We start from the raw sequence: 19,250 nt of genomic DNA on the forward strand, positions 1-19,250 counted from the left end.
GGCACGCTGACAACAAATATGTGTGTGTGTGTTTCCTACATTTTCCCACACAGGATTTTTCCAAACAAAAAGTCTCTGTAGAACAACAACAAGGCAGGGGCATCTGCAGTACACACACACACACACGCACGCACGCACGCACACATACCTACACACAACATAACACACACACACAGAGCGTGTGAAAGAGTGCCTGGGAACTGAGTGTCAGTGTGTAACGTTTATTCATTTGCTAATTTTACACAACAATGCAACAATACACACACTCATTAGGAATGCAGAGAGAGAAAGAGACAGAGAGGTTCACGCACAAAGAGAGAGAGAGGGAGCGAGAGAGCGAGAGAGAGAGAGAGAGAGAGAGAGAGAAAGAGATTTGTTTGCCTTAGTTATTTTTGTTCTGAATCTGCTGATATTTTTACCATTTAATATCTTCAATTTCAGTAACTTTGTTAAAACAGCGCTCTAGTCATTATGTATTGTATAACAGTTGTATAACTAACAAGAGACTCATTAAAAAGTACATGTATACATGTATGTGTATATGTGTATGTATACGGTCTATGGGCAAAACCCAAAATAACTGTGTATGTATAATAATAAAGACAATAATGTGTAGATTCTCTTTTGCACATTTGGATAGAAATTTTATCATATTACATTCACTGACTGAGGGTCTCAGTGGTTAGCACTGTTGCCTCACAGCAAGAAGGTTCTGGGTTCGAATCCTGGTTCACCTTGGGTTTTTCTGTGTGGAGTTTGCATGTTCTTCCTCTTCCCACAGTCCAAAGACATGCAGGTTAGGTTAACCGGTGACTTTAAATTACTCATAGGTGTGAATGTGAGTGTGAATGGTTGTTTGTCTCTATATGTCAGACATATGATGGACTGGCGATCTGTCCAGGGTACCCCACCTCTTTCCCAGTATGAGCTGGGACTGGTTCCAGCCCCACCATGACCCTCAAGGATAAGCAGTATAGATAATGGATGGATGACACAAGGAGTTTAACACTGCAGCTTTTTGAGTAGTGGTTTTCTTCATGTATGTTGTCTTTGACTGGATACAATAACTGTATCACTGCCTGATCAGTTGTTGAAACATCATTTTCCACAGAAAATCCTTGTGCCAACTCATGGGCACTTACACGTCTGCTATTCAGTGTGAGGTTGTGTAGATAGTTAACTATACATGGAGTCATTTTTTGAGGACAGCCAATGTGTCTTGGCAATGTGTCATACTGTATACATGTCTAATGCTACAAAATATTGTGTAACATCTGGGTGAGCATACTGTTAAACAGGTAGACATTTTGTACGTGTCTGCAGTCCGAGACAACTAGACATGCAGTGGGCTTCCACTAAATAATGATGAGGTGAAATTAGCATTGTGGGTCTGAGGGTCAGTCTGTTCACACTTTGCTACAGGGTATTCAAATCATCCTCAGCTGAACTTTGCATTTAATGCTAATTTGGAAATGTTAGCATGCTAGCATGCTAAATCAAGATGGTGAACATGATAGAAATTATACCTTAACATTAACAAATTAACATTGTAATTGTGAGCATAATAGCATGCTAATATTAGAATCTAGATCAAAACACCATCATAACTAAGAACAGTGTCACAGAGCTGCCAGCATGGGTGCATCCTCTTTGCCTTTTAGAAATACTCACAATGGTAGGTTTCACCATGTTTCACCATGTCTGTGTATTGCTATAATAAGGTACCACCATGGGAACTTTGTATGTGTTTGCATGTGTATCATGTGTAAGTGTATGTGTAGCTTTCACAGTGGAGGTGAAACAAAACAAGTTTGACAACATAAGCTTCATACATACAAATATAATTTTTTTGTTGTTTTATGACTTTTACAAACCACACATCATCTTTTAACTGCTACTTTACTTTTTACTTTACTTTTACTTTACATACAGTTCAGATATAGGTTCTACACTGTGTTATTACACTGTTGTTTCTAGTGTAGTGTGGAAATGCTGATGAACCTTCAAATTCTGTGAGTGTGTGAAACTCTTCCCACACTGGTCACAGAGGTAAGGCTTTTCTCCAGTGTGGATATGCTGATGAATCTTCAAGGAGTCTGACCTCATGAAACTCTTCCCACACTGGTCACAGACGTAAGGCTTTTCTCCAGTGTGGATACGTTGATGAGCTTTTAAATTCTTTGACTGCGTGAAACTCTTCCCACACTGGTCACAAACATAAGGCTTCTCGCCAGTGTGGATACGCTGATGAGCTTTTAAATTCTTTGACTGCGTGAAACTCTTCCCACAGTGGTCACAGACGTAAGGCTTTTCTCCAGTGTGGATACACAGATGAACCTTCAAATTCTGTAACACACTGAAACTCTTCCCACACTGGTCACAGAGGTAAGGCTTTTCTCCGGTGTGGATACGCTGATGAACCTTCAAATTCTGTGACTGTGTGAAACTCTTCCCACACTGGTCACAGACGTAAGGCTTTTCTCCAGTGTGGATACACTGATGAGCTTTCAAATCCTTTGACTGCGTGAAACTCTTCCCACACTGGTCACAGACGTAAGGCTTTTCTCCAGTGTGGATACACTGATGAGCTTTCAAATCCTTTGACTGCGTGAAACTCTTCCCACACTGGTCACAGATGTAAGGTTTTTCTCCAGTGTGGATACGTTGATGAGCTTTCAAATCCTTTGACTGCGTGAAACTCTTCCCACACTGGTCACAGAGGTAAGGCTTTTCTCCGGTGTGGATACGCTGATGAACTTTCAAATTCTGTGACAGCCTGAAACTCTTCTCACAGTGGTCACAGAGGTAAGGTTTTTCTCCGGTGTGGATACGCTGATGAACTTTCAAGGAATCTGACTTCATGAAACTCTTCCCACACTGGTCACAGAGGTAAGGTTTTTCTCCGGTGTGGATACGCTGATGAACTTTCAAGGAATCTGACTTCATGAAACTCTTCCCACACTGGTCACAGAGGTAAGGCTTTTCTCCGGTGTGGATACGCTGATGAACTTTCAAATTCTGTGACAGCCTGAAACTCTTCTCGCAGTGGTCACACTGATGTAGATTCTCTACAGTGTGGGTAGGCTGATGCTTATCCTGTCTTCCGTTGAAACTCTCCTCAGCTGCATCATAAGTTCTTTTGAGGTTTTTGCAGGTCTGTTTCTATGAAGCAAAAACATAGTCAAAGCGAAAAATAGAGTCGGGTTTCTTTTGTCATATTATACATAATGAAACCTGAAAATACATTCTGGTAATAATCGCACTGAATTGTTTTATTTTGCCCTAACCAGTCAGCCATGACTGTTCTGCCAAAATCATTTGTAATCAACAGGGATGCAGATGTGGTTGCTGGAAGCAATTAATGTTTTTCAAGTCAGTCAAAGCAACATGCCAATTTAAGAGTTGTGATTCCTGTAAATTATCTGTCTCTCTGTAGAGCTACTGTATTGTCCGTCTTATCCACAGTAATTGTCATTTTGTCATTTTTTCTGGCTCTGGCACAGGGAGATGACTTTCATTCTTAATCCTGCATACAAAGCTCTAATTTGCTCCGTTGTTTCTCTAACCAGGGGAGTGGCCGTCACTGAGCACAACACCAGACCTATTTGAATCACTAAGAGGTGCTATAAGTAATTTTTTGCAAAAGCTACAAAGCCAAGGTTAACATAAGCAACTGTTTATTTACCAAGAGCGTCACCGATCACTGAGTTAACAAGACAAGACGTCAGAATACGCTATATCGTCATTGTCTCATTTTGGACTGAGGGCATTATCGCAAAGTGGTATTATGAGACAGGACAAGGCTAGTTGGTTAGCATGCTAACCTCGTTAGAGGAAAATTAGTACTAGAAACAGAGGCAAAACAAGAGTGGACATTACCATTGCTTTTCTTCTGAGACTTTTCTTGGCAAGTGAGGGGAAAAAGTTTCATGTTGAACTTACAAAATGTTTTCTAGGCTGGTAAATAAATGTCTGTAATGCTAATGTTTGCTATGTAGGAATACCAAACAATGTACACATAGCACCTTTAAATGGAAATGGCCACTTCAGGAAAAAAGTGACACTCACAAGATATGCAGTTTGTTTCCAATACATTTGAGTTTGCTATTTCTACCACAGGTAAGGTTAGGGTTTTGTTTAGTTTAGGGTGATGTCTGTCTGACACGTTCTCATCTAAATCATACATTAGTCTCATTTGTATGGAGACTCAGCTGCACTTTGAGCTGAAAATGAGATATTTGAAGTCCTACACAAAGTGACTTTAAAGAACACACAGATCCTTTTAGTGATGCTTCTATAATATGAGCAGGTCGCTAGCTGAAGCTGAAAGTAGTTGAGGAACTTGTTTTGCCTGATTTCAGCCTATAAGATAGTGGTTCCTCAACAACCAGGAGCTGGTTGCAAAAGCAGTTTTTAAGTTCAAACATATTGAACTAAGTGAAAAACACAAAACTTCTGCTCATGTTCTATTAGAAAGTTATAGATATAGTTATAGAATGTAGGTACCACATACTATTACTAGAACCATTTAATTATAATTCACAAAAAGGGAGAAAAAAAATCATCATAATCAACACCCTCTCAAATAACAAATCTTAATGCAAATAATGAAAATAAAAAAAATAACCAAATAGCATCAGTTGGTTGCATAATGAGGTATTTCCATCTCACTGTAAAATAAAAAAAAAAATCTGAAACTTCCTGTTCCTGTTTGCATTTTTAAAATTTTCTTTTGATTGGAGGGTGGTCCAGATATTTCCTAGCAACCAATTTACACATTACTACTGTACTACCACTGGGAGGTGCCAAAATAGGAAATTTTCAAATCCAAACACGCTGGCTTTAAAAGGTGGTAAAAGTAACTTACCTCTTGTGATGAACACATTTTGTTGCTGGTGTTTATTTGGCTGTTTACTAGATATTCCTCCATCTCTTAATCAACTCTGACATGATCAAATAAAGACAGTAAGTCACCAAAGCAATTACACTATTCTGGCACTATTCTGAGTGAACTCTAGAAACTGTTGTGTATGAAAATCCCAGTTTCAGAAATACTCAAGCCAGCCTGTCTGACACCAACAATCATGCCATGGTTTTTCCCCCCATTCTGATGTTTGATGTGAACATTAACTGAACTGCACTGCTGCTACATGACTGGTTGATTGGATAACTGCATCAAGGAGCATGTATACAGGTGTTCTTAATAAAGTGCTCGGTGAGTCTAATCGCAACCAAACAGTAAGTCATACTCTACTGCACTGAGACACCACACAACATGGGGAATCCACCTAAGTACAAGTTAATACCTATTATACTTACAGTACAGAAGAACAAAATGTTTAAACCTCTGTTTGTTACAGAGGTTTGGACTCTGTCTCAGTGTGTCCTGTCCTGGCCTGGTGTATTGGCATCCACATGGAGGACAGATCTGTGTTTTTATCTGCAGTGATGCAGTGATGACAGGTTTTTCCAGCCTCTCCCTCCACTTTCCACAGAAGTTTCTGTTATTCCTTCTGCACTATCATTCCTTTGTACTTTTCTTTGGCACTCTGTCACACCCTTAACTTTGACAGCTCACTCTAGGTTTTGGGACGTCGGATTGTCTGCAGGAAGCAAATGGATCATTTATAGGGTTATTCTTCAACAAAAGAGGTAATGCGATCAGAAATAAATCTGGTATCAATTTCTAACAACTCTAGCTTTACAAAGGCTTTATAAGCTCTAGTAACTGGTTATTTTATATACAATTTCTTACTTAATTAATAGGAATGTGAAAAATCTCTAAACCTGTGGTTATTAAAGTTGATAATAAAATATAACTACATTCAAATCTACAGATAGAAGTCATTAATAAATGTTAAAGTGTTTCTCACTTTCTCTCGAGCTAACAGCAAAAGTTTGTAAGTAGTCTCTAATCAGAAAGGTCAACAAGTCATTAATAAAGAGATCTTAAATGATTAAAGTCTACAGATGTAAATGTTATTGAGTTTTTTGTGAATGTGTTTTCTCCAGATGCGCTGCAACCATTTTCCTCAAAGTCAGAGGTCAAACCGGCCAACAGAGGCATCTGTCTGACAAACTAAAGAGTAAGAAATTCAAAGCACGTATAATGCTGAAGGAGGAAAAACCAGTCATAGGGATCACTCACAAACCTAGCAAACCAAGGGTTGTTCTTATTAATGGCTAATAAATGATCTATATTTATTGACTATTAACAAAGCCATTAGTTACAGCTTATGATCCACTTATAGAGGATGCCTTATTAGAAAGTGGTGCCAAAACATCCTCTCCACTGTTGTCTGTTGTCAGGACTGCATAAGGACATCAAATATGTTGAAACACTTTTGAGAATACATGTGCTCCATATTGAGGAATAAATTGTTTTTGACTGTTTTTATATGTTGAAGCAACAGAGTAAATCCCTGCTATCGCCCACTAGAGGATGTGGTGTTCATTACAGGTACAATATGAAATACCAGCTCTGCACAGCACTGTCAACTTCTTCCTTCATGACTTCTCTCACAGCTGAACTAGTGTGAAAGGCATTCTGCTTAATTGTCATGGGCTTAATAGAGACAATGTCATAGTTTATGATACATCACCACCTACATCATCACCTTAAACTGATTAAATATTTACTGTGGCATGTTTCTGGTTTCTGTGAGTTAAGTTTCATAAAAATAAAATTTAAAAAAGACCAACAGGGATGGAAAAATATATTCATCTAGTGTTTACTGAGATAAAATGTGGAAAAACCAACAGTCTGGTCCTGGAGCAGAGTAAAATAAAACTGAAAAAAAAAAAAAAAAAAAGATTCAGAAAAAAGTGGTATTCTACTTTTAAAAAAATCCAAATAAATAACCATTCTGTGAGGCTGATGCCTTCAACTAATGAAATCTCTAAATAAATCTTAAACATGTCACCGTTTAATAAAAAGTCAAAGAATTTCTGTAACCATATCAGACCAGTAAAAACATTCCCTTTCTTGTTTTACTTGTATTCATCACTGTACAGACTGATTGAGATTCATGTCTCACCAAATAAGGCTTCTCCACGTGTTCTTAAATAAGACTTAATAAGACTGTCCAGGACCATAACATACTTGTTATGCAGCCTGCAGCCTGATCCTGTCAAGTTTTAAACCCAGGTCGAGGTCCAGGTTCCAGTCCCGTCCTACTCGAAGCTTTCCAGGATGGGTTCATGTCCTGTCTTCTTGAGGAAGCACAGCAGGTCATCCGGACGGAGCCCCATGGTGGCGGCGTTGGTCATAGGGTGGAAGTAGACCATCTCGTGGCCTCCTTCCACCAGGTCCCGATCCAGAACGAACTTCACGCTCTGGTCCTTATCGAAGAGCAGAGCGAGAGCCGTCGCGCAGCCCTGACCCACCTGAGAGAACATGAACAAAGGAAATGATCTGGATGCAGCCCAGAGAAACCAGGAGTCTCATTTATCAAACGATGTGCAGTACAAGTTCTAAATGTGTGCAAAGGAAGTGTCTGTACAAACAGAAAAAGGGGATTTATCAAACTTGCATATGCACAGCTTCACAATGATAAATTCGACCTGTTCTCCATCCACGTACAGGTTCTTTTTCATACAGAAATACCCCCAGAACGCCAAATATGGTCAACACTTCCCTCTGAAATTCCTACCAGCCTTAATGTAGTTACTTGTTGAGGAGGTGAAGATACTTTATTTATATTGATTAAAGAAATATCCTGGAGCATTGGCAGAGCAGGCTTGTGGGAAAGCTTCCCAGCATGCACCTGGGTAACTGACTTAATACATGTATTTCTGCAGTGATACTAGAGTTATTATGTTTCATGTGGTGTTGCTACTGTACCTTCATTAGCTGCCATACAAGTGGTCATTATGAATGAATACAGTAAAGGCGTTCTGATCATCTCTCTGTCACACAAGCATTCACACTCATAAGAGATGATTGAGAACACCAGAGTAATGCATGAAAATCCATTCAGCCAAATTTTTATTATCAGAGTCTTCCACAAGTAGCTTGTCCAAGGGTATTATTCAGCATTAATTCAGCAATTAACCTCATGTGAAGTGCAGTAAATAGACAAAAGCATAACTTTTTTTTAAAAAGAAACATAACTTCTTGTTCTTCTTGTCTGTGAGGACAGTTCTTTATGATGCTGACTGTGTGTTCAGACTCATTGTCCTACTGCAGAATTAATCTGGGACTGATCAGATTGACCCTGATTGTACTGATGAAGGATAAGAGTAAAAACATCTACAGTGCCCAAAACATTTGCAACAGATGATTGACAGATGACTCACTTTACGTGATGGTCAAACTAAAGTCAGGCTGATGCAGAAAAATGTGTCTGTGCATTTTTCTCTTGTGTGTTGGACGCCCTCCTCACATGGACTGTGACAGGTGTATTTTAATTCTGGATGATTAACTAGTTCTCACCTTGAGTTTCTCCAACATGGCCGCCTCGTCTGCGAAGCGCAGGTTGCCACTGCCGACGCCGAGCTTCTTGGCGAGGTCATTGAGGTTCACCTGCAGAGGAGCAGAGAGGATTATGGGACGAGGATGGATGAGCGGAGGAGTCGATGCAGCAGCGAGGAAACATGCTCAGGCTGTGTCGAGTCGCCTCACGTGATTTTAACAAATAACTGGAGTGGGAAATGTTTCAATCAAGTTAATCTGAACAGTTTTTCAGCCCTGTGACAGACTGGTGACCTGTTCAGGGTGTAACCCGCCTCTTGACCAATGTCAGTTGGGATTGGGTCCAATCCCACCATGACCCTCAAAAGATAAGCGGTATAGCTGATGGATGGATAAACAGTGGCTTATGCACAGTTTAAAAGCAGAGGTCAGAGGTCATACATGTGATTATCTGTGATACTGTGAAAATATATTGGTATTGGTATGCCTGATTGTACCCTCTTTACATCAGCAGGTGGCAGTGATTAGTTAAAGGGTGCGGGTGTCGCTCCAAATCATACAGCAAACTTTGGCTGAAAAGGATCAACACTGTTTTGACTGCCTGCTCTGCGCTGCCTGACAGTGATCACAATCCAGTTAACCAGCTACCCCAGCCAAGGGCCACAGCACTGTTTATCTTTGGTCATTTTCACATATATTGTAAGATGGAAGCTGACCTGGCGGTCATGGCGAACGGACACCAGCCATAGGCCTTTCTTCTTCTTATCCTTCAAGAAAAGGTTTTTAGTGACGGCTCCGCTCACTTCCTGTAAGTGAGGCATCATCTCCTCCACCGTGAAAACCTGCAGGGGGGAGAGGCAAGAAAAGGGGACAGAAAATGTGAAAACTCAAAAGGGGAGAAGCATCATTTCCAGGAGATGAGGGATCATCACTATTCCTGAGTCCTAAAGACTCATGGGCTTTACTGGTTTTCCAACTAGTTTTGCAGCTGAAAAAATAGGCTACAATAGAGATGTTCTTGTTCTGTCCACCCCTGTGGAGGGCATCAGTGGAGAGCTGAATGACTCGACACGTGAAGGCGCAGGTGCAGACATAAGTTATCTTTTGGCGCCCCCTGAAGGTTGCTGCCAGTCTACGTTGCAGAAACGTTATTAAACTATACCACAGACACAGATCGGATGAAACTCTGTTCTCCATTAGAGGGAAGGTTTCCAAGTAATTCACTGTCTAAACAGAGATACACAGGATGTACCATCTTACAATAATAATATGAAATAATAATAACAAAACCGTCAGTATATTGTTGATAAGTGGTGTTATATTTTTGTAGCCTCCGCCACCCCAGATTCCGTTTAAAAATGTGTTACTTTTAGGATTAACTTGATCATACGCACAAATACATGACTAGATGAATAAATCTTCACACCATTTCAACTCCAAATGATCTGCTGTTACATTCGGTATATAAGTAATAGGTAACGCAAATCTACTTTTCTTCAAATGATAACTTTTAATACGTCCACGTGTCTGTTAGCAGTGTGATGTAGAGAAAGACACCACTTCTCAGAGCTAAAATGATGCTACAAGTGCCCTTCATTTTATTGAATAACGCCGAATGAAAATACAAATCCTTAGGATTCAATCAGTATCTTGTGTTGTGTGGTGTTTGCGGGTGTTTATACAATTTACAGGAAGCAAGGAAAGTTTAAATGGTGCAGAATTCTAATGAGACTTATTTCTTCTCAATAGAAATTACAGTGCCATTAATTTCCCTGCTACAGTCACCTATGCCATACATGGTATTTTGCTTTAAGTCTATAGTAATATAAAGACGTTTCTGGTTTAAAAGTTTGGACTCGGTTAGCTGATTCACTGACAACCTGAGCAGCTTTTCGGTTTCAGTTTTACCGGTGGGTGCTCCACGGAGGTCGTCTGGATGCTTAAAGTCTCCAGATATTTATCCAGCTCTGACCTCAGATCCTCCGACATCCTCAGTTAATAGGGTTTAAAAATCAGTGAACAGAGACAGAGGTGAATTTGGCATCAATGGACAGAAACAGCTGCACATAGAGGAAGACAACTCTTCTTCTGCACTGAGGTTTACTGCAGCTGATATAAACACTGCCATCCCCTGGATATATTGAGCTCCTCCGAGTTTTCCCTTCCTTTGACATTGCCTTTGGACTTGATCCGCCTCCTACCCACTTAAAAGCCAACAAACAAGTAAATAAACAATCACATGAAAAAATATATAAAATAATTGATTTCCTGTTTATTTCTAAAACTGTACAAAAACAGGATGAGGTGTGATTCACATATTTGAAAAACACTGAATCTAAACAAATCTTTTGTTTACAAGGAAATTCAACCCCCTGCGTTTTAAGTGGAGATCAAGTTAATTTTTTAAGGGAAAGACAGCACTGCAAAATACAGAGTCTATGTCAAGATGTAAGTAATAATAATAATAATAGTAATGATAGCTATAATAACAATAATGACAGAACAGTTAAACGGCAATAACAATGCCATTAACACTAATACACTTTAAATGTAACAACATCCATTGAGCTGGATCGTGGGAGCAGCAGGAGACTCTACAGTTCTGGAGGCTGAAAACCTGCAGTAAGTGAGAGGAGAAGAAAAGAGATGAAAAGCACAAAACTGCAGGAAAGAGTGATGAAGAGAGAGGAGAGAGAGAGAGGCTTGAGGGAAGAAACACACAGAGTTAAAATGATGCAATGATTTTAAGACAGTTTATCTCATTTGCAAGACAACATGGACAGCATTTTCTAAAGTAATAAGCTTAACTAATGCATTGAGACTAACCCAACCTGCATAGAGCAGTAACTAGTGAAGCCTGAAATAAGAAACAGAAATGGGTGCTAACTGAAAGTTAAGGCATAAAGATGAGTTTTTAGTTTGGATTTAAAGACCTCAACTGAGTCAGCCTGTCTAATATCAATAGGGAGGTTGTTCCAGGGGAAAGGGGCCTGATAGGAGAAGGCCCTGCAGCCTGCTGACTTCTTTTTAGCTTGTGGGGACAGACAGCAGCCCTGCACTCTGAGAACGCAGAGCACAGGAAGAAATATAAGGATTAAGACAGGTATGAGGGGGCTAGCCCATTTAAAATTTTTATTTTCATTCTCATTTTCATTTCATTACTAATATAACTAATATAATATCACTAATATGAATAGGGAGCCAGGGAGGCTAGAATCAGAGTAATGTGGTCAAACTTTCTGGGCTTAGTTAGTATTTGTGCTATAGCTTTCTGAACCATTTGAAGACTTTTAGTGCTAGCACACAGCAGGCCTGAAAACAAAACGTTACAGTAGTCAAGTCCACCTTACTAAGCCCAGTGGCAAGGGGTTTTTGAGAATTTCCAGAGGGCACTATTGAGTCATTTGCCACTCCCATGAGCAAGATGGATCAATCCCAATAGGGCCTACTCACGCATCATGCTCGAGCCCTAATGAAACATGAACACATAAATATTCATTCTGTCATCCTGATCCCAATGACACAGCACATACACACCCAGAGAGCCTGTTTTTATTCACTGTATTCAATCCCATAGACTATTTCAGGAGTTTGTGATGTGTGACACAAAACACTGTTAAGACACACTGAAGGACACGTTGTCAGAGTCCCATTTATATCTGAATAATGTGTGTTATAAAACGTATTTGTCCCTGAGGGATGAAGCATTAATTCACCACAATGACCCAGTTTAATACAGAGGACAAGGTCAGTGTCACAGCTTATCCCATCGCTCTTTTAGCACATGAACATTAGAAAACTGTTTTGGATTTGGGTTGAGGCTGCATCAAAGGGCCAAAAGTGCAATAAGACACTAAAACTGCTGTGGATAGAGATTTCACAAATTCCCTTTTGCAGAGAAGTGATGCAGGGCTTTGTGGACTGGTGCCTGCGGAACTGCCTCCAGATCAATGCAGGGAAGACCAAAGAACTGGTGGTGTATTTCTGCAGGAGCAGACACTCCCCCCCAACACCAGTGAACATCCAGGGAAGAGACATTGAGATGGTGACATCTTATAAGTACCTGGGTGTTCAGCTGAACAATAGACTGGACTGGACAGACAACACCACTGCACTTTATAAGAAGTGCTCAGAGCAGACTCTATCTGCTGAGGAGACTCAAGTCCTTTGGAGTGCGGGGGGGCACTCCTCAGGACTTTTTATGACTGTTATGGCATCAGCCATCTTCTGTGGAGTGGTCTGCTGGGGCAGCAGCATCTCAACAGTGGACAGGAAGAGACTGGACAAGCTGATCAGGAAGGCCAGCGATGTCCTGGGGTGCCCCCTCGCCCCCGTAGAAGTGGTAGGAGAGAGGAGGATGATAGCTCCTAGTAGACCACATAGTCACTAGGTTCTGCACTTTAATCCATCCTGACAAAACAGCTGCTATCAGTCATTCACTGTGTGCAATACCATTTCAAAATTGCAATATCTATATTTAGTTCTGTTTCTATGTATATAGTCCTGTGTATATTGCTCCTTTGTCCATATTTTTATTACACTGTCCTGTTTATACTGTTCTTATGTTTATATTTTTTATAATATTGTCTGGCTTATACCTTGTCTTTTACTTGTATTTATGCCTTTTTTTCAATCTCTGATGCTGCTGCAACAATGTAAATTTCTGAACATGTTATAGTTCTGATTTCAGCAGCTGCCCAGCTTCATGGTATTAAGACCTACAAACAGATAGATGGAAAAGATGGAAATGTGGAAAATGGCCTGGTGGCTATGCAGGATTTTTCCCCCCCAAAAAAACCCAAAAAAACAAACAACTCGTAACAGTGTTTGCTATTGCTCGCTTGCCACTGCTGACACACCCAAAGTGTCAAGTGGTGGAGGCGATGTATGATTCATTCGGTGTCCTTGAGTCATGTCAGCTCATCACAGTGGATCCAGAAATCAAAAGGGTGCTCTAACAGGACTGCTTTGTATGTCTGAATGTACAATATGTGTTTGTTATGTGTGTGATGCATTGTGTTTCCTTAGATAGAGGATGACTGCTTTGTACTGAATTACAGGTGTGTGTGTGTGTGTGTGTGTGTGGGTGTACTCATGTTTTTTTCCACTATCTAGTGAATGTGTTATCACTGTGCTATTGTCAAGAAGCTCCCATTAACTCCCTGAATAGAAGCTGCAGCAATTTGAGAAACAGATGACAATGAGAAACAGCCATTAAAGGAAAATAGTGACAGAGAGAGATGGACAAAGAGGAGAGGAAAAACAGTAGAAGCTGAGAAACAAAGGGAGGTTGAGGTCGAGTTTTCATGCCTATTTCTGTTTTCATTTTTACTGTTATCTACATTTTGTACCCGGAATACTTTAGGCCACATTGTCGCGTTTTGAGTCCCAGAATGATGAACAGCTCCAGACCTTTATCCTGACCACTCAGGTCTAATTTTACCTCTAAACGTAATACTCAAGTAATAATCCTCCATATTTTAGTCCTGCTTGATTTGATTGTTTAACTCGACAGCAAAACTCAAATGCGTGAAGGAAATGTTTAACAACAAACAAAAAAGCAGTTGGAATAAAATCACCTGACAAGTAAATATACTGTACTTTAACTTTTTTTCATTTTTAATAATCAGTAAAACTTGGGGTCCCAGTCTGCTGATATACGACCTGCTGCACAACCCAAAATCAATTACAGGCTGCACACAAGTACTGTGTTTGTTTAAAAAAAAAAAAAAAAAAAAAAAAAAAAAACTGCTTCAATTTTATGTGCAGTTTTTTGCAGGTTACTTGCAGATATCAATAGTCTACTGTGCAGACCCATGTCAGTATCATATTGATGTGACTGTAGCTGAAATGACTTTCTTGCCAGTGAAATGGTTTTCTATTCAAACTGAGAGAGACAACCCTGCTGACACCTTATAACTCCTCATTTACAAGGTGTAAAAGAGCTGCACCTGCTGTGACATGTAATTACAGAGAAGAAATTAAAGGCTGTGATCCCCCTCACCTACGCACCACACACACACACACACACACACACACACACAGCACTAAGGAGGTACTTTAGCAACATTTCACTAACATCAAATCCGTGTATCAAATACAATGTATGTGATCAGCAAAAAATCATACACACAAATTTCACATAAGTCAAAAGTTTTAGAAAGTTTTTCTCTCTACAACTGTGGTGGTTACTTATGTTTTTATTGTACAGTGGTAACCTGCTCCTCTTCCTTGTGCCACATAAAAAAGGAACAAACACCCATGTTGGTGCTGAACCACAGCAAACACAGGTCAGCAGCACTGACTCTAGTCTCAGGAGCTTGGGTTCCTCCAGCCTTACTAAGGTGGTCTCCTGATCCTCAGGAGCTCCTTCATTCTAAACATTTTGAACCACAGTGAGCTGTAGTTGTGTGGCTCTATCACTCAAAGGTAAACACCCAAGCTGTTGGAAATGCTGCTTGCCAGTGTGTGCTCTTGAGTTCAGATCCAACACAACTCTGACTAACTGGTCCTGACAGATCTGATGTTTTCCTTAGTTCACACCCACAGAGAAGGTTAGGTTAAGATCACAAGACTGTTTCATGTTTCCAAGAAACTAAATTTGATTTTTATAAACTGGCTCAAACATCATATGCAAATTCAAAGTCTGACACATTAGTCAGTCTTGAGGTGACGGCAAGGAAAATAAAGAATTGAAAGGGCTAAGATCTGATGTAAGAGGAGATAAAGTTAAGAATTTAATTAAGATCAAATTTGAATATGTTAATACCCACCCATTAAGGAGCTGACACTTGAAAGGAGCCTGTAATGCTTTTCCTTATTTTCTGTCATAATAATTACTGAACAGAGATGTCCTGATGTACATCACCATCTTTTGGCCTGGCCTGCATACTACTACGTTTTCAGTTGTTTTCACAGGTCAGTGTGAACAAAGATCGTGTGAATGTGGAACTTTTTTACAATGCACAGGAAAAACTTTTCCATGTTTAGCGAAACTGTTGTCGTGTAAACAGAGCCTTAGTTTTACAGTTTGCCTTGTCAACCTCCAGGCCTGAACTAATATCACCTGTTTCAGGTAGAGGCTCAAGAGGAGCTGCATCACAAGACTTTTTTGAACCATCATACAAAGCTACTCTAGTGGAGTCAGAGAATAAAAAGAGCTAGAAATTAGCATAATAGGTCCCTTTTAACCCCCTTTAAACATAAAACCTAAGAACCTACAGTTCCCTAAAAATAAATACCCAAACTATACAGCACCTCAGCAGCTCATATTCATATTCTGAACAATAAATTTACGACAGAAACCTTTGGCAAAAATTGATCAGAAAACAAATCATTTTCACATGCTTTCCTTTCCAGGGTGGTTGTTTGTCTCTGAGCCAGTGTCAGCTGGGATTGGCTTCAGCCCCACATCATCCTCACAGGGTAAGTGGTATAGCTAAAGGATGGATGATGCTTTCCATTCCTCCTCTGTACTTTTCTATATGTGATATGAAGCTCCTGGCGTTCTGTAAAAACAGACAAACACATCCTGTATGTGTTCATGAGGTGTGAGACTTGTTTTCAGGAGATGAATCGAGGCTCCTGCAGAGAAACATCTGCTGCTCACTGCAAATTAGTGCTCAACATGTGTTGTCCTTCAAGAAACCTCAAACAGCACAAACCCTCAGTCTCCTTCTAACATCATGAAGCCTTCATTCAGGACTTGTTTTATTTTACTTACACAAGCTCAGTCACAGCCAAATTTCACAGCTGCTGTTAAATCTCTTCCAGTCATGAGGGTTTTCATCACCAGTTTAGATGCTGTTATTGACGTTCTCTTTGTTGCTTTGTGTGTCCTGTCACTGTTACCTTTCAATCAAATCAGCAGTGAACTAAAACTAAAATAAGAGGATCACAAAATCAGAGGAATTCAACCACTGGGGATCATGAACATCTGAACCAAATGTTATGTTGATCCATCCAGTAATTGTTGAGACATTTCAGTGTGGGCCATGGATCAGCCATGTTGCTAGCATGACAAAAAATCTTGTAATACATTTAGGTGTCATTAAAATATCACAAAAAGAAATAAACATGATCATACACGTGGAGGAGTGTTCAGAAAGTGTAGGCATGAATAGACAGAGACAGAAGTCAAACTATGTCACATGATGTTGTAGGAAAACACTGTATATATACTATAATTATATACTAGAGTTAGTAGATTAATTAATGGTTAATACAAACCATTAATAAGAACAACCTTTGGGTTGCCAAATTGTGGAAAATCCTCCTATTCTCTATCTCTTTATTAGAAGACTGCTTAAAAGACAGCTCTCCATCTAACTCACTTCATCAGGTCTCATCCAGCATCTTAGTTATGTTTTCTTTATTTTTTTTCTTGCTCACCTCTCCTCTCGTTTCAGATTCCTATAATGCCCTCCTCTGTGATTGTCTCCAACACCCTGGTAGATTTCACCTGTGTCCAATTATCCCAACCTCCTGTGTATTTAGTCTGCGTGCTATCAGTTTCTTGTGCCAGTTCATCTTGGTACCTTAGTGTCGAGTCTTCCAGTATTTTCCAAGGTTTTCGGGAGCTCTGCTCATGTTTTTGTCCTTGTCTTTACCCAGCCCTATTCTGGATTCTTTTTCCTGTCTGACTGCCTTTTTGCACCAAACCTTTTCTCTGAGTAAAGATTTTTTGATCCTACAACTGAACTGTCTCCAGAGTCATGCAGAGTCCTCCATCTCTGTGTACCAGTTTTGATACACTGTGGCTGCTGCTTCTTGTTCCATTACCCCCTGTAATATGTCAAACTGATCTGCTGTCCAAAAATGCTGAAAATGACCATTGTTTTGTTACATAGGTGCTAAGCTCACTGACAAACACATTGCCACACATTTCCTGTAACTACTTCATAATAAACGTAAAGTGGTGTTTTGCCAGATAAATACTTTTCATATTAAGCTGCAGGAGAAGGAAATGCTTGGTTTCTATTAGCAGCATTCTGTCTACAGACACCATACTGCAAATATATAAATATTACATTTTCACTTTCATCAGTGGGCCATAGGCTTTTACCTCATTCAGCAATAAACAGTGAGTTAACAGATATTTATTTAATGAAAATCTTAGGGATTGCCACTTTAATAACACTACAACTTAAGGCTTATCATGGTAAAAGTATTTATCAGCATATACACAGGTATACAGCAAAGTGTTGTGTTGAAAGAGTGTTTTTCACTATCTGGCAATCCAAACGTTGTTCTTCTTACCTGATGATAAGTGATCTATAAAGTATCAGTGAATGATTTATTAACCATTAATGGCAGCTCCCTTTATAAATGATGCCTTATCAGGAAGTGGTACCAGATTTTTACACTTTTACACGTACCTCTGCTCTCTGAACAGTCTGGACAGTGTGATCAGGTCAATGTGAAGCTCAAACACTTTTCCAGGAATTTCCGCTTGATTTTTTTCTATCACTGTGATAAGAGTTTACTAAAACCCAACACACACCTACAGAGGAGTGACGGTGATCTTTTTGTGTAATCGTCTGCTCATCAGTGGGAGTCCTCCTCTCATAATTTTATCGGATGTAAATTAAGTCAATGCTGCAGCAGTAGGTCAGCAGATAATCAATGTAATGGCTTTTCATCCGAGCACTGACCTAAAGGCCTATATATCCCATACAGAGTGTGTGTATATGTGTGTGTAGTCCTCCCTCCCTTATAAACATGTCTACCTGTGTTAATCTGTTCTTTCATGGTCTTGCCTACCCTGCCTGCAGCGCTCTGTCTCTGCAGACTAAACACTAATATTTCAGACTTTGTGGATTAGTAAATGTAATATTCTTTACTCTTCATCAGGACGCAGGCTTGAGCTGCAGGAATTGATGACTGGATGTCTGTCGCTGCACATTGGTTTGCCTTTTATCCAGTTTGAACTTGGAGCTTCCAGAGTTTCCTGCAGACTGAAGCAACCCAGGGCTGAAGTTTGAAGACACTGATTGACAGAAAGATAAAGGTAACTAGATACTGAAACTGAAAGAGTTTCCTTCTTTTATCTTCAGAACGTCAGGAGCTGATTTACCCATCAGTTTGGGGGCAGGCTTTTCCTCCACCCCCAGGATCGCTGGACCTGATTGTGTGCCTGGTCCAGGTCCTGGATTTTCACTTTTGTCCTCCGGAGTCTCACTCAGGTACAGACATGACGTATGATACTGTTATATTTTGGTCTTATCATAGTCTTCATATTATATGAATCTTAAATGCAAAGTGTCATAAAAAGTTTAGTTCCAGCAGAATAACCATTAGTGTTTTAAGGTTAAAAAAAATACTATGGTGAAAGAAGTACAGCAATATTTTACTTCAGTAAAAGAAGTAATACCACAGTGTAGGAATACTTACAAGTAAAAGTCTTGAGTTGAAAATCTTACTGAAGTAGAAAAGTATTAACATCAATAATAAAATAAAAGTATTTATTATGCAGAATGTCCCATTTCAGAATAATGTGCATGTGGTGGGAATTCTACAAATAAGGATTTCCAAAAGAGAAGTTGCCTTTCTTTATCCATCGGTGCAGAGATTAGACATGCGACAAAAACAGAAGACAATTCAACAAAATTAGGATGCAGCCTTTACAGGACAAAATCAAACTGGTTTTGCCCTATCTTCAGAGGTCTTAAGAAGTTACATCTTTCCCATAGTCTGATGTTGGCTGGCTGTTTCTATTTAGATAGCAAATAATGCACACAGATACATGACATGATCTGATACATGAAAAGGACACAGGTTAAGGTTTCTCCACACTTTTGGACAAAAAGTGATGTTTTTCTTGTCACACCTTTTGGAC

At 39.7% G+C, this 19,250-nt stretch overlaps 2 protein-coding genes across 2 annotated transcripts; both read right to left on the reverse strand.

Annotated features, from left to right (window-relative positions):
• Nucleotides 1-267: 267 nt before the first annotated feature.
• On the reverse strand, nucleotides 268-6,579 carry LOC108900520 (zinc finger protein 271-like). The gene is made up of 2 exons (XM_051076795.1): nucleotides 4,868-6,579; nucleotides 268-3,162 (listed from the first exon to the last, which is right to left on the reverse strand). The coding sequence occupies exons 1-2, from the start codon at nucleotides 4,928-4,930 to the stop codon at nucleotides 1,960-1,962; spliced, it is 1,266 nt and encodes a 421-aa protein (XP_050932752.1). The 5' UTR covers nucleotides 4,931-6,579; the 3' UTR covers nucleotides 268-1,959.
• Nucleotides 6,580-6,904: 325 nt separating this feature from the next.
• LOC108900521 (prolyl-tRNA synthetase associated domain-containing protein 1) lies at nucleotides 6,905-10,506 on the reverse strand. The gene is made up of 4 exons (XM_018701622.2): nucleotides 10,322-10,506; nucleotides 9,130-9,255; nucleotides 8,435-8,524; nucleotides 6,905-7,386 (listed from the first exon to the last, which is right to left on the reverse strand). Exons 1-4 carry the CDS (start codon nucleotides 10,400-10,402, stop codon nucleotides 7,174-7,176), a joined length of 510 nt encoding a protein of 169 aa, XP_018557138.1. The 5' UTR covers nucleotides 10,403-10,506; the 3' UTR covers nucleotides 6,905-7,173.
• Between the last annotated feature and the right edge of the window lie 8,744 nt (nucleotides 10,507-19,250).

This window comes from Lates calcarifer, linkage group LG16_LG22 (genome assembly GCF_001640805.2).
Source record: "Lates calcarifer isolate ASB-BC8 linkage group LG16_LG22, TLL_Latcal_v3, whole genome shotgun sequence".
Classification (NCBI taxonomy): domain Eukaryota; kingdom Metazoa; phylum Chordata; class Actinopteri; family Centropomidae; genus Lates; species Lates calcarifer.

Coding starts and splice junctions, on each gene's coding strand:
- LOC108900521 (XM_018701622.2), bottom strand. CDS start 10,402: ATGTCGGAGGATCTGAGGTCAGAGCTGGATAAATATCTGGAGACTTTA. Junction 8,525..9,129: donor CCGTTCGCCATGACCGCCAG/GTCAGCTTCCAT, acceptor GCTCCTCTGCAG/GTGAACCTCAATGACCTCGC. Junction 7,387..8,434: donor CCATGTTGGAGAAACTCAAG/GTGAGAACTAGT, acceptor ATGTTCTCTCAG/GTGGGTCAGGGCTGCGCGAC.
- LOC108900520 (XM_051076795.1), bottom strand. CDS start 4,930: ATGGAGGAATATCTAGTAAACAGCCAAATAAACACCAGCAACAAAATG. Junction 3,163..4,867: donor AAATGTGTTCATCACAAGAG/GTAAGTTACTTT, acceptor TTTGCTTCATAG/AAACAGACCTGCAAAAACCT.